The 13178-nt window shown below is 42.3% G+C and overlaps 1 protein-coding gene across 1 annotated transcript in view; it reads right to left on the bottom strand.

The window, feature by feature from the left end:
* Positions 1-13178, bottom strand: part of LOC125296801 (laminin subunit alpha-3-like) — a 64591-nt gene that overhangs the window by 15682 nt on the left and 35731 nt on the right. Inside the window, exons 15-23 of the mRNA XM_048246884.1 lie at positions 11768-11867; positions 10894-11010; positions 8024-8197; positions 6938-7089; positions 6247-6459; positions 4899-5047; positions 3993-4155; positions 1126-1259; positions 686-830 (exon numbers count right to left, since the gene is read on the bottom strand). Of these exons, the coding sequence (XP_048102841.1) occupies positions 686-830; positions 1126-1259; positions 3993-4155; positions 4899-5047; positions 6247-6459; positions 6938-7089; positions 8024-8197; positions 10894-11010; positions 11768-11867 (1347 nt within the window). The remainder of the gene's footprint in view (positions 1-685; positions 831-1125; positions 1260-3992; positions 4156-4898; positions 5048-6246; positions 6460-6937; positions 7090-8023; positions 8198-10893; positions 11011-11767; positions 11868-13178) is intronic.

The raw sequence follows: 13178 nt of genomic DNA, 5'->3' as shown, positions 1-13178 counted from the left end.
TTATTTTATTGTTTGTCTGTATGTTGTTGTGTTTTCCTTCTACTATGTAAAACGACCTTGGGTTTGAGAAAGGTGCTATACAAAATAAACTTATTATTATTATTTATTATTACAGATGACGTGTGTGTGTATGGGCAGTCATTTAAATGATGGGCAAAGTGCCAAGTCTTAAGTCTCAGTAAAGCTGATGTTATAACTAAGCTAAATCTATTTACTAGTTTAATAACATGAGCAAGGTAATGTAACTGCCTGTCATTAATTGACCCAGGTTCGAAACCTGGACACGTCGTTCCAAGTCGGTGGGGGCGGTGGTAGTGGCTAAGAAGCTGGATTATCATGCTGTAGCCTTGTGGGTTCAATTCCTCACTTCCACCGTTGTGCCCCTGACTTGCTCTGGGGAAAATTGCCTGTGTAATATAACTGATATGTGTAAGTTGCTTTGGAAAAAAGTGCCTGCTCAATAAATAAATGTAAATGTAAATCTGCCGCTTTGGATAAAAGCAACTGCTAAATACTTCTCAACTTTGACTTCTAGCTTTAGTATGCCAACACCCTGACTAAAATGTTTTGCCCAATTCCTTACAACACATAGCTGTGCTACCTTGTAGTAGTGTGTTGTAAATGTGGTTGACGAGTTTATTTAAACTCTCCAGTAAACAGTGTCAAGTGCTACTCCATAGCGTACCTCATTCCCTGTGTAGAAGAGCAGGGCATTCTTCAGCAAGCTCTTCACACTGAACTGAACTCTCTGTAGACCCTTTATCTTGGGAATGGTAACTGTAGCGTAGCCAGTGCCATCGAAATACAGCTCCTCAGTTTGATATATCTGCCTGAAGCCAGACCAGGAGGGAAAAAAGACATTCAAAATGGAGGAAGCTTTGTTTCTAATATTGACATAGTATTAGTTTATCATTTCATGTAAGTACAAACAGCATGCATACAACTCTCCAAACAAATGTACAAACTTTACTTGGCCAATAAAAAAATCTTGTAGTAATTATGAAATGTCTGGTCAGACATCCAATATTTCGCTCTCTCTCTCTCTTCCTCCCACCCTGTCTCTTTTGTGCATCTCTCTCTCTCTCTCTCTCTCTCAAACACACACACACACGCTGTTGGAGGTACCTTGTACAAGGGCGCTCCTGGTTGACGTCGACGACTCGCTGGAAGTTGTAGAGGCCCAGAAGCTTATGGTTAAGCGTGGAGGACTCGATGCAGCCATGGTAGAAGGACAGGCCCAGACCCATCTCTACAGGGGGCTAAAAGGAGAGCACAGGTTTTCCAATAATTTATCTAACTTAGAATATATATTTTGTCCACCCCTACAATCCCCCATACCCACAAATATTTCAAACCCCGGCCAATGCTTTTTTGTCAAGTTTCTTTGGACAAAATTGTGCACTATTGATTTCCTATATTGTTGATTGACTGTTGTATTCATGGGTAAGGTGGACATGGTATTGAGACAGAGTGAAAATAATTGGAACAACACTATAATGGTCCCATGCTAACTACAGAACAATGGTCCTGCAATGGTCCCATGCTAACTACAGAACAATGGTCCTGGAATGGTCACATGCTAACTACAGAACAATGGTCTTATCACAGTTTTTCTCGATTGCTTTGATGCTTGTGTCAACTCTGACATCACAAAACTGTTAACACCCATGTCTGAACAAAAAGCACTCTGGCCAAAATGACACATTTTGCTTGCAAAAGGATGTTACTCTCTGATGTTACACTTACAAAAAGCAAATTTTACCTTAAAACAACACATCCTGTCGTCAAATAATGGTTTTAATTAATCATTACACACTGGACAACAAAATGCTAAATATAGTTCTCAAAATGAGCATCTTTGCCATGTCTGTTCCATTTATTTCTAATTTTTCTGGTATCAGAAAAAAACTGTGAAAAGACTAAATGTACTGAATAAAGAATAATTGTATTCATTCCTCCCAAGATGTTACTGTCATTGACATGCAAGACCTACAGTAAGCACCTAGACAAGACACATTTCATTGAACTACAACTTGTCATTTTTCATCGAAATAGACCTACAGTAAACACCTTTGGTACTGTTTTCGTCACCAAATAGGCAATACAGTACTTTCTCTAAATGTGCCTTAGATCCATACTTGCAAATAGCAACATAGAACAGACATGGCATCTCTTATGAATAATGAATCATTGCTGATTGAAGAATTGTGCAAAGGAGTTTCACACAGGTGTATCAGAGATTCAAACTTATGCAAGAAATCTCTACCATCTGTGAAAAGATGTTTTCCTTTTGTTTAGCGTGGAGAAACCAATAGAGTTTGAGGTTGGTAGTTTGGGGCGGTGGTAGTGTAGTGGTTAAGGAGCTGGGCTAGCGTGCAGTAGCCTGTAGGGCGGTGGTAGTGTAGTGGTTAAGGAGCTGGGCTAGTGTGCAGTAGCCTGTAGGGCGGTGGTAGTAGCGTGCAGTAGCCTGTAGGGCGGTGGTAGTGTAGTGGCTAAGCAGCTGGGATAGCGTGCAGTAGCCTGTAGGGTGGTGGTAGTAGCGTGCAGTAGCCTGTAGGGCGGTGGTAGTGTAGTGGTTAAGGAGCTGGGATAGCGTGCAGTAGCCTGTAGGGTGGTGGTAGTAGCGTGCAGTAGCCTGTAGGGCGGTGGTAGTGTAGTGGTTAAGGAGCTGGGCTAGCGTGCAGTAGCCTGTAGGGTGGTGGTAGTAGCGTGCAGTAGCCTGTAGGGTGGTGGTAGTAGCGTGCAGTAGCCTGTAGGGTGGTGGTAGTGTAGTAGCGTGCAGTAGCCTGTAGGGCGGTGGTAGTGTAGTGGTTAAGGAGCTGGGCTAGTGTGCAGTAGCCTGTAGGGCGGTGGTAGTAGCGTGCAGTAGCCTGTAGGGTGGTGGTAGTAGCGTGCAGTAGCCTGTAGAGGCGGTGGTAGTGGCGTGCTGCAGTAGCCTGTAGAGGCGGTGGTAGTAGCGTGCAGTAGCCTGTAGGGCGGTGGTAGTGTAGTGGATAAGGAGCTGGGCTAGCGTGCAGTAGCCTGTAGGGCGGTGGTAGTGTAGTGGATAAGGAGCTGGGCTAGCGTGCAGTAGCCTGTAGGGCGGTGGTAGTAGCGTGCAGTAGCCTGTAGGGCGGTGGTAGTAGCGTGCAGTAGCCTGTAGGGCGGTGGTAGTGTAGTGGTTAAGCAGCTGGGCTAGCGTGCAGTAGCCTGTAGGGCGGTGGTAGTAGCGTGCAGTAGCCTGTAGGGCGGTGGTAGTGTAGTGGTTAAGGAGCTGGGCTAGCGTGCAGTAGCCTGAAAGTTGTCGGTTCAATTCCTGGCTTCCACCGTTGTGCCCTTGAGCAAGGCACTTAACCCTAAGTTGCTCCGGGGACAATGTGATCCCTTCTAATATAGCTGACATATGTAAGTCACTTTGGTCAAGAAGTGTCTGCTAAATGTAATGTAATGAAATGAGGTCTTTGAATGACATCTGTGTTAACAGTTTTGCAAAAGGGTGTGAGAAATGTGTGAACCCAATGAAAACGTGTGAACACATTCACAACAGACATAAAATTCGTAACTTTTGATACTGATGAAATTATTTACTTAACTATATACATTATGTAATGCTTTATGCCTTTACGAGTTCCTGAGTAAAAGCTATAATACGGAATCCTGAATAATGTGTCACTCGTCTTTCAACATGGTGTCAGAAGTGGGATGTGTCACTCATTTTCAACACATTATAATCATTATGATACATTTTACACTACTTGTACAGCTGTTTAAGGTATGTTAAAGTGAGGAGATCTGCTTCAGGACATGGGGTTTTCCAGACACCGATTACATTCTATATAATTCAGAATAAAAACTAATTATTGTTGTGCTCTTTGCTGTGCTCCCCTTTCCCTGATTAAGTGTTAGAGTATTTGTTATTAATATTGTGCATATTTTTACCCCAAAACCTTGTTTTATCTGGGAAACATGTTTTGTCCCAGATCTTAAGAATCACTGAGGGCACATCAACTTACAGTGAAGTCTTGCGGGAAGCCTCCCACATAGAAGACAGTGTTGTTGGGGTCCAGCTGGAGGAGGTTGTGCTGGGAGTCTGGCTGCAGCTGAACTGCAGGCAGGATCATAGGCTCACTGGAGGTGTAGCCTCGAGTGTAATTCACCTCCATGTCCTGGTAAACCCTAAACAGAGTATGAAAACAGTTTCTTATAATTTGTTATACTTTATGAATGTGGCTGATGCTTTTATCCAAAGCGACATGTACTGTAGCATATGTCAATTATTACAAGGGCCAGTCTCTCCAGAGCAATTCAGGGTTACGTGCCATACGTGTTCAAGGCCACGATGGTGGCAGGGGATTGAAACCACAACCTTTTGATTACTGATTACTACATGCTAGCCCAGCTCCTTAGCCACTATGCAATGCTTCACACTAGCATATCTCAGTAACTATTTCAGACTCAAGCATGATTTGGTGTGCAAACAATCCACATACAGTGTAATCAGACATTTAGCAAAAGTTTCCAAAATGCCTTACGGACACTTCTGAAATTGGGGTAGGTGTACTCTAAATGAATATTCTCAGAAACTCACAATTTAGGAAGAAGAACTTTGCTTTTAACTTCCTTTAACATGCACATACACAATATCAGTGAATAAAGAAAATATGAGGTGAACAAGTGGGAAGAGTATCCAAAATGGGCTCATTTGATGTGGAATGACCCAAGTGGATGCAGCCTGGGTCTGGCACAGGGCCAAGCCAGGTCTTAACAAAATGAAAAAAAATAGCATTAGCATTTTGGGGGAAAAAACTCTTCATTTGGTGCCTCACACTCCAACAATGGCTTCTCAAATCCTCCTGTAGTTATATCAAGTCAATAGCTACCATACTGCTAGTTGGACAGCAGAGGTCACTGTGGCGCACCTATGGAAGTCCACACGGTCGAAATGCGCTGGGTCCTGTCTTGATCTGGTGACGTTGCTGATGAGCTTGCTGTGGACGGCACCGCCCAGCCGATACATGCCGTACAGGATGTTGCCCCGCAACACCATGCCCACAAAGTCTTCAGCGCCCTGGATGGGGGGCAGAAGTGTGTGTGGGTGTGTGAGAGAGACACAATAATCCAGGGTGTGTGTGTGTGTGTGTGTGGCTGTGCAGTGTAGTGGTTTGTGTAGTGGTAAAATAAGAGTTGGGTAAACTATAAATTCTGTGATCATGGTAAAGTGAACTGCGCCATGCGGTATCGGATTTTTTTAAAAAAGCATTCAGAACATGTTTGATTATGGTGGAGGTTACTGTCCAATGTTTATAATCATACCAGTGGTATTAATTGGTTCCTAGAGTGTTGATAGGTGTACATATTGTGAATGTGGGTAATACAGTGTGATTTTTGAATGTTAAAAGCAATTGGTGAATAAACTCTTTTGAGAGGTGGATCAACTTTAATAAGAGGTGGATAAACTCTATTTCTGAAATTTCAGAGGTGGACAAACTGTGTTTACTTGCGTTTAGCCTCCACTACATCTCTGTGTATGTGTGTGTGTGTGTGTGTTATGTGTGTGAGTGTGAGAGAGAGAGAGAAAGAGAAAGAGAGAGAGTAGGACAGAGAGAGAGAGAGAGAGAGAGAGAGAGAGACTCCCAAACATGTCGGCATAATTCAATCTAGTCCGCCTGTAAGGTGCAGATGTGACGAGGAGTTAACACAATGCCCTTCCATTACACAGACATGATCAGCACCATGTCTACATGCCCAACTCTTCCGAGGCCTAAGAGGAGTTATGTCACAAAGCCAGACAGGACGTTGGCCCTATTCAATTCAGTTGAATTTATTTATATAGCGCCAATAACAATTGAAATAGTCTCAAGGTGATCCTCAAAACCTAAATCCACTAGAGTAGGCCCAAAGGCGCATGTGGAGAGTTTATGACAAGCGTTCAGTGTCAAGATGACCCATTTAAATAGTAGATCAAAAAAGCAATGAGAAAGTTAGCCAACATTTCACCATGATGGTATACTCTACAGGTGTATATGTTATATACTGTATGTATGTTAACATATATCCGGCTACAAATAACTGGTGAGGGAAGAGTTTTTAAAGAACCGTCCTCTAAGGCCTTGTGTGTCTACTATATCGTATGTACACAAGCACTGGACAATCCTTTAATTCTCTTTCCCATTTTGTCATCATTGTATCTGAAGTTAAGGTTGTGTTGTATGTAAAAGTGCCATGTCACTAAGAACAAGACAGCAGTGCTGCAACTGTCCCACTCACATTCTTGTTCCCGAGATAGAGCACAAACATGTCCTCTGCTGTCCTTTGGCCCTGTCTGCGTCTTCGCCTGCGGCTTGAGTCACCCCTTGAGGGCTTCACAAGAGGGCGCTGTAGGCGGAGGTCAAAGGTCGTCACTGCACGAAGGTCCCTTAGGTCGACGGGGAGTCGGGGTTCGACATAACCCTTGCCCGTAAACAACATGGGCACTTTGATCTAAACACAAAGATAGAGATGGGCACTTTGATCTAAACACAAAGATAGAGAAATGGAAGGATATGCAGAGCAGGGGGGTTGATAGAGACAGAGGGAAAAGGGGAGAGAGAGAGAGTGACAGAGAGAGAGAGAGAGAGAGAAAAGGAGAGAGAGATAGAGAGAGAGAGAAAAGGAGAGAGGGCAAAAGTGAGGGAGATTTAAGATAGAGGGAGAGAAGAAAGGGAGGAGGTGGGGGTCATGAGAGAGATAGAGGGAAATTCATTTATAGCATTTAGTCATAGCATTTATAGCACGTATTTGTATAGCACCAAAGAGCTTAGAGCCTTAACACCCTAGAGGAGATATGAAGGCAGTGGGGAGCAAGGTGAAACCACCTTTTCACAGAAACAAAAACCTGGAGAACTTCAGGGGCCTTATCTTACGTTTTCAAGTATGTTGTTGTTGGGTTTTTTTTTTTTTACTGGAGTGGACAACTCACTGCGTTAGCCATCTGCCTCGTCTGCTTGATTAGTTCCCGAATCCGCCTCATGCTCTCTGACATGTTCCCACCAGGGAGAGCCAGAGCACTGATGTTCTCCACATCTGCAAGGGTCTTGACCAGTGTGGGAAATGTTTGGTCCAGTGCCTGCACTGTGGACAGGAAGTTTGTTGGCTCAGGTTATAGTAATAATAATAATAATACACTTTATTTATAAGTGCCTTTCAAGTCACCCAAGGACACTGTACAAGTAAAAGGTTATGGAGGTTAAACAGTACAATGGTGGAACTTTGAATTGTTCGAGTGATTGTTCATTTCATCTTTTTTTTTTTCACAGCAGGCATTTTTTGCATACAGGCTTGGCCTAGATTCCAACTATTGCTTGGGACAATGACCAAAACCTCTAAATAATGTGTTTGTGTAATTTTATACATTAGTACTGTTGTGAAAAATATTCACTCAAAATAATCGTAATAATTGTGAAATTGTGATTATTCCTCAGACAATTATTGTACCACCAAAATCTCTAATCGTGACCCCTATGTCTGACGCCTCTAAAGTCTGACGTCAGGTCTCCTAGGGCAGTGTTTTTCAACCTTTTTTGAGCCACGGTACATTTTTTACATTAAAAAAATCCCTCTGCACACCACCAACCAAAAATGTACAGTGAAAATCACTGTCCTAGGGCCCCCCAGGAACTGGAAAAGGCATTGGTGCCCCAAAGCAAACGCTACTAATAGCCAGCACGTCTGTAAGGATTCTGTGAGGTCTGTGATGACCTCATGGAATGGTTGTAATAAACTAGGTTGAACAACCACCATAAAATATTGTTAATATTTTACTGTCTGTGCTACAATGTTTGTCGTCGGTGGGCAGTTTTGAGAACATACTTTAACACATAGAAGCTAAAAACAAAACATTTGTTTCACAAATATCAGCAACAGCATGTAGTTGGCACTGAAGGAAGCTAGGTCATCTCTGATATATTTCGACAATGTATCTGATAACTCTGTATCTGTTTGTCTGGTTCAGCAGCTCATCCAGATCAGACCCCCCTGCAGATGTGTGCACATGTGTGAGACTCACATGCACTGTTTGTCTGGTTCAGCAGCTCATCCAGATCAGACCCCCCTGCAGATGGAACGCTAATGTTTCTCAGGCCGGCACTGATTTCCTGAACTCTCGTTGTCACGGTGGCGACCTTGGCCTCAGCCGCCGACACCTCTGCCTTGGTGGAGTTTAAGAGACTTTCTGTGTTACCTGGGGAAACCCAAAATATCAAAAGTAGTCAGGTAATGTCTAACAGGATGCTACTGATTTAGCAAAACAACAATGAAGTATTGTAGCCTAGAAATCTAGACGCACCCTGGCAGCAGTAAATGTACTTTGCTGCCAGGGTAGTCTAGCAACTCTCCGTTGGCTTGCAAGCTGGAAAATTAAACTTCGATCAGGCCAATCACATCGTGTATAGAGTTGGTAGGTGGGCTTAACATAATGACCGCAGAGTTGCGACGGTTTGCTGTGAATTCCCTGCTACTTGAAAACAAAGAAGATGGATGTTGCTGTTGGCGAACAGCGTGACACGAGTTAAGCTTTTTTTAAGTTGGCAAACTTTGAACAACTAGCCAACTAGCTCCACTGGTGGGAAAACGCATGGGACTCATGAGTTGTAGCGCTATCCTATTGCGTGCAGAGGGAATTTGAAAGACAACCGCTTATCCCCTCAGACTAAGCACTGCGAATGGTGAGTCCTCACACCCCAAATCTTGATGTGGGTCTGGCTCGTCAGGCTAGAAGTATTGTTTAGGGAGGAAGTTTAGCTATGGTTGAAGCTGTGAAGGAAGCTGTAACTTTCCAATGTGGAACACACACACACATTTGGCACACGCCATGGGATCGACATCACACTCGCCACACATACATGTGCAAGGCCGGGATCGGCGACTATACTGACTGCTTTAAGAGTGTGTATATGCAGGGTTGCCAACTTTGGGTGTTTGGCTGGAGTGAGATTTTGTGTCATAGTGCGTGTGCGTTACATTTTTCCCTAAACCTAATTTTAAAAATGTCTGTCCCCTGACTTTTTTGCTATGTACAGTATAATCCCTGATTTATGTTTTTATTTTTTTTAAACTAATAGAATGGAAAAGTTTCTTAAAAATGTACAATTAAATTATTGATTGCACTTGAAAACAAGACCAGTGTTTTAACCCCGTGGCATGGAAGGATTATGAGCCACTGGGCCCCTGGGCACAGACATGAAAAGGGGTCCCCCTGCCCACCTGAAAAAGGTAGTCGCCAGTAGAAAAAAAAAAAAAAAATAGCCCCTTAAATGATGACTTCTGGCGAGTTTTGTGGAAAGAAATGGACAGATTGAGACTTATGAATGTGTGTATGAGTGTAATGTATGTATCAGGGATGGAAATAGCCTAACATATTTTTTTTTCCACTACCATTGTGGCTGGTGGATTCCAAAGTCTACCAGCCACTAGAGATACAGTATGAACATTTGATGAAAAATCATGACCAAAATGATCACGGTTATTGGTATTATTGCAATATGATTCAAATGTGCTGACTTTTTCTAAACCTACCATCAATGTTGAACAGAACTCATAATTGGCCTGCCCTTCATGCCCAGTAGCAACAAATCTAAAGGTCAACAGAACAGCTATAGTGTCATAAAAGTGGTGTGGCTCCTTTAAGACCCAATCCACTGGTGTGAGTTCTGGAGCCATCCAACTTTATCTAACTCTATACTATCCTACATCATCTGATTTTAATATAATGGCTAGGCTATATTTAACATTTATTTTCTATTTGGCCTGTTATGAAATTATGCATTGACCAATATAAGCACACTTTTTTAAGACACTTAAATACATGCATGCTTAGCATTTTGTGAAAACAAATCATTATGGCTACATCGACAAACTCTTAGCCATGAGCTGTAGCCTATATCCTCTGATTTTAATATTTACACATATGTAGGTATTTAAGCACAGCTCAGTTAAGACACTTAAAGCCCAAAATTGGAGACCATATAGAAATTTGCTACCATTTCAAAACCGGATTAGGCTACTCTGGAACGGCTTATTGTACAGGGGATTGCATTACACCTTTGTGTTCGGTAAGGTCTGCTGTTTATTCTGGTTTACGGTTTGTCATGTGTGGAACGAAAAGTTTGTGAGATATTCCACCTATATGAATTGAAATGAGCGCAGAGCTATAGTAGCTTAATATGATTATTTCTTGAAAGTTAATTTTCTCGCGAACCGTTTATCGCAGCAAATAGCGGCTATAGCACCTTATAAAAGATGAGAATGTGATGTCTGTCTGCCTCATGTCTAAATAGCAGCGTGTTCCGTGAAGGTGTCGCGGACCGGAATAAAATAGCCTAGTCAGCGAATCAACAATCAGAGAAAACTGCGCTGAGAACGTTGTAGGCAGATATTAGACCTACCTGCTGTTGGTCTACATATGTATGCCTTAAACTCGTATCCTGTCATTTAGAAACAATGCTGTGGTCTAGTCTAGTCATCACCAAAAAATGAACGGATTGCAAAAAAAAAAGAATGGATTTGGCGTGACATTTCTTGCGTGTGAGTGAGAGCGTGAGATTGGTGCTGAAAGTGTGAGTGTCACGCCAGATGCGTGAGAGTTGGCAACCCTGGTATATGACTTCCTGAATGACAAAGGATATGCAACCCCCCCCCAATACACACACACACACACATACACAACCCCCCTTACACACACACAGACACTCCCCATGACTGCTCATCTCATCATGTAGATAAAGAGGTATAAAAACATAATAAGTGTTTTTATCTTAGTTTTAATCTTAATGAAAACAATGAGGAACAATTCCAACCTTGGGGAAGCAAATTCATTCTGGGAAGACAAAAACATCACACACGCGTACACGCACACACACACACACACAGTAAGCTGACCTCTGTCAATCTTGCTGAGGTTCTGCTGGCTAGCCCGTAAGTCCCGCCACAGAGCAGCCATCTTGTCCTTTGCCAGACCAACCCGTTCCTGCAGTGAACCTAAATCCTCTGCCGTGTCTGCAATACATGGCAAAGCAGATTAGGAACATTAAGACATTATTAGGAAATGCAATTCAGTTCTTTCTGCTTCTTTAAATACATCCTCTGTGTTTTAGTTAAACTGCAAATCTGCATCATCCTCTGGTTATCTTGTATTTGTATGTATAGGTAGTATTCATTGTTATTCTTAACAGCCAGGCTATACTGGGTACGCTATTAATGAGCCCACATTGGTGGGAAATGTTGTTTTAGAGGACTGGTCTCATTTTTTTTGTTTTGTTTGTTTTGTTTTGTAATGTACACACCACTATCACTTCTGGTGTAACCAGTTCCATTGATTACAGTGGCAGCTAATTGTTACAGCATACACTCCCTGAAAGGAACACTTCAGTTACATGCCTTGTGTAGCCTACCTGTAAGGTCTTCCTATAGCACCTGTATGCTTCAGGTGTAGCCTACCTGTAAGGTCTCCCTATAGCACCTGTATGGCTCCTGTTGTACATACATATATATATATATATATATATATATATATATATATATATATATATATATATATATATATATATATATATATATATATATATATATATATATATATATATATATATGTCCAATTTTGTTTTACAGGTACCTTCACTTAAACAGACGTGATGGTGACAAGGTTTACAAGTTGTGAAAACCGGTTTGCTGCAGTAGTAAACAGAAAAATGCTGTTGGGCCTGTGACGTCAGACTACTGGATAGTGGGACAAACATATCTAATGCCATTTTACCATTCAGGTTCTTCTCTGCCTCCTTGGCCTTGAGCAGCAAGCTGCTTGCATCCCCAATCAGCGTCTTGGCTCTCCTGGTTAGGTCTTGCTTTGTAACATCCTTAATTCAAGCAAATAGAAACAAGATAATGCAATCACTCAATTCCATCTGTTGAGGAGGTCACTCACAGGTTGTGTGAGGGTGCTATACCTCTCTTGAGCATTGGTCAGGTCAAAACAAGACTCCGCAGAGTGAATGCGTCGAAGGCAGCAGGTCCTGACTGGGTTTTAAAGACCTTTCATAAAGCACCTATGCTGTGTGATGTTTTTAATACATGTATCCAAACCGAGGTCTTTCCAGGGTTATTGAAAACAGCCCTGGTCAAAGCTATTCCCAAAAAAACCCCAACTTCCCTGGTGACTGCTGCCGCCAAATCTCATTGGTCAGCTGGGTTGGTAAAGTCTTTGAGGGGATCTTAAGGGATGCTCTCCTAGAGGACTAGGGCCCGAAAAATTGCCCCATCTCAAAATGGCTTTTTGACTGGCAGATCAACTGTCACTGCTCTGATTTAGATCCTCCAACCCTGGCACGAGGCACTCAACGATAACCCGAAAATGGACATCCATGCAGTGTTTTTGTATGATTTGTCCCGTGCCTTTGACACAATAAAGCACCATCAACTATTCCAAGCACTTGTCTTAAAAGAGTTGGTTTGACCAAAAGATTCCAAAGGCACACTGCTTTTATAGTTAAAAAGCCTTTCATTTAAGTGGGCTTACGCGTTGCGACAAAACATGTCTTCATCAGAGCATACAGGTTTAATGTTCACAGATCCTATTTACCAGACATAGGATGCACTAATCCAATATTCCAAGCACTAGCAGACACGCATGTTAGGCGTCCCCTCTGACTTATTGTGAGGAGTTCTCTGAGTAATAGACCACAAAGAGTACAGTGGGGCACCTGTGTGTCCTCTCCCTGTCCAGTTCCACCAGGAATTAAAATGAAATCTGAAATCTGAAATCTAGACACAACTGAAAGTAGACCAGAAGACAGGAGAGACGCCCTTACAATATGTCATCATGCTGTATATTTCACTATCATCAGAGACTAGCTTCTACTGAGTATTACTGTACAGTTACACCCAAGCTTGGAATTTCATAATTTTAGGGGCCACTTGGCCTTCAGTTGGGAATATTTGGCTGGGGGCACAAAGGCCACACGTCAGGGCAAGTTGTATTTAGCCTATTCACAGCGACCTGCATCACTATGAAACATGACAAAAATATGAAACATGACATATTACATAGAATATGATATGTCAGAATTATCTGATTTGAATATTTACAGATATCTAGGCTATATTTAACATTTATTTTCTATTTGGCCTGTTATGAAATCATGTATTGAACAATTTAAGCACAGCTCAGC

Source organism: Alosa alosa, chromosome 6, assembly GCF_017589495.1.
Source record: "Alosa alosa isolate M-15738 ecotype Scorff River chromosome 6, AALO_Geno_1.1, whole genome shotgun sequence".
NCBI lineage: Eukaryota > Metazoa > Chordata > Actinopteri > Clupeiformes > Clupeidae > Alosa > Alosa alosa.
Note: the sequence above shows the minus strand (reverse complement) of the source record. Positions and strands in the feature narration are given on the sequence as shown.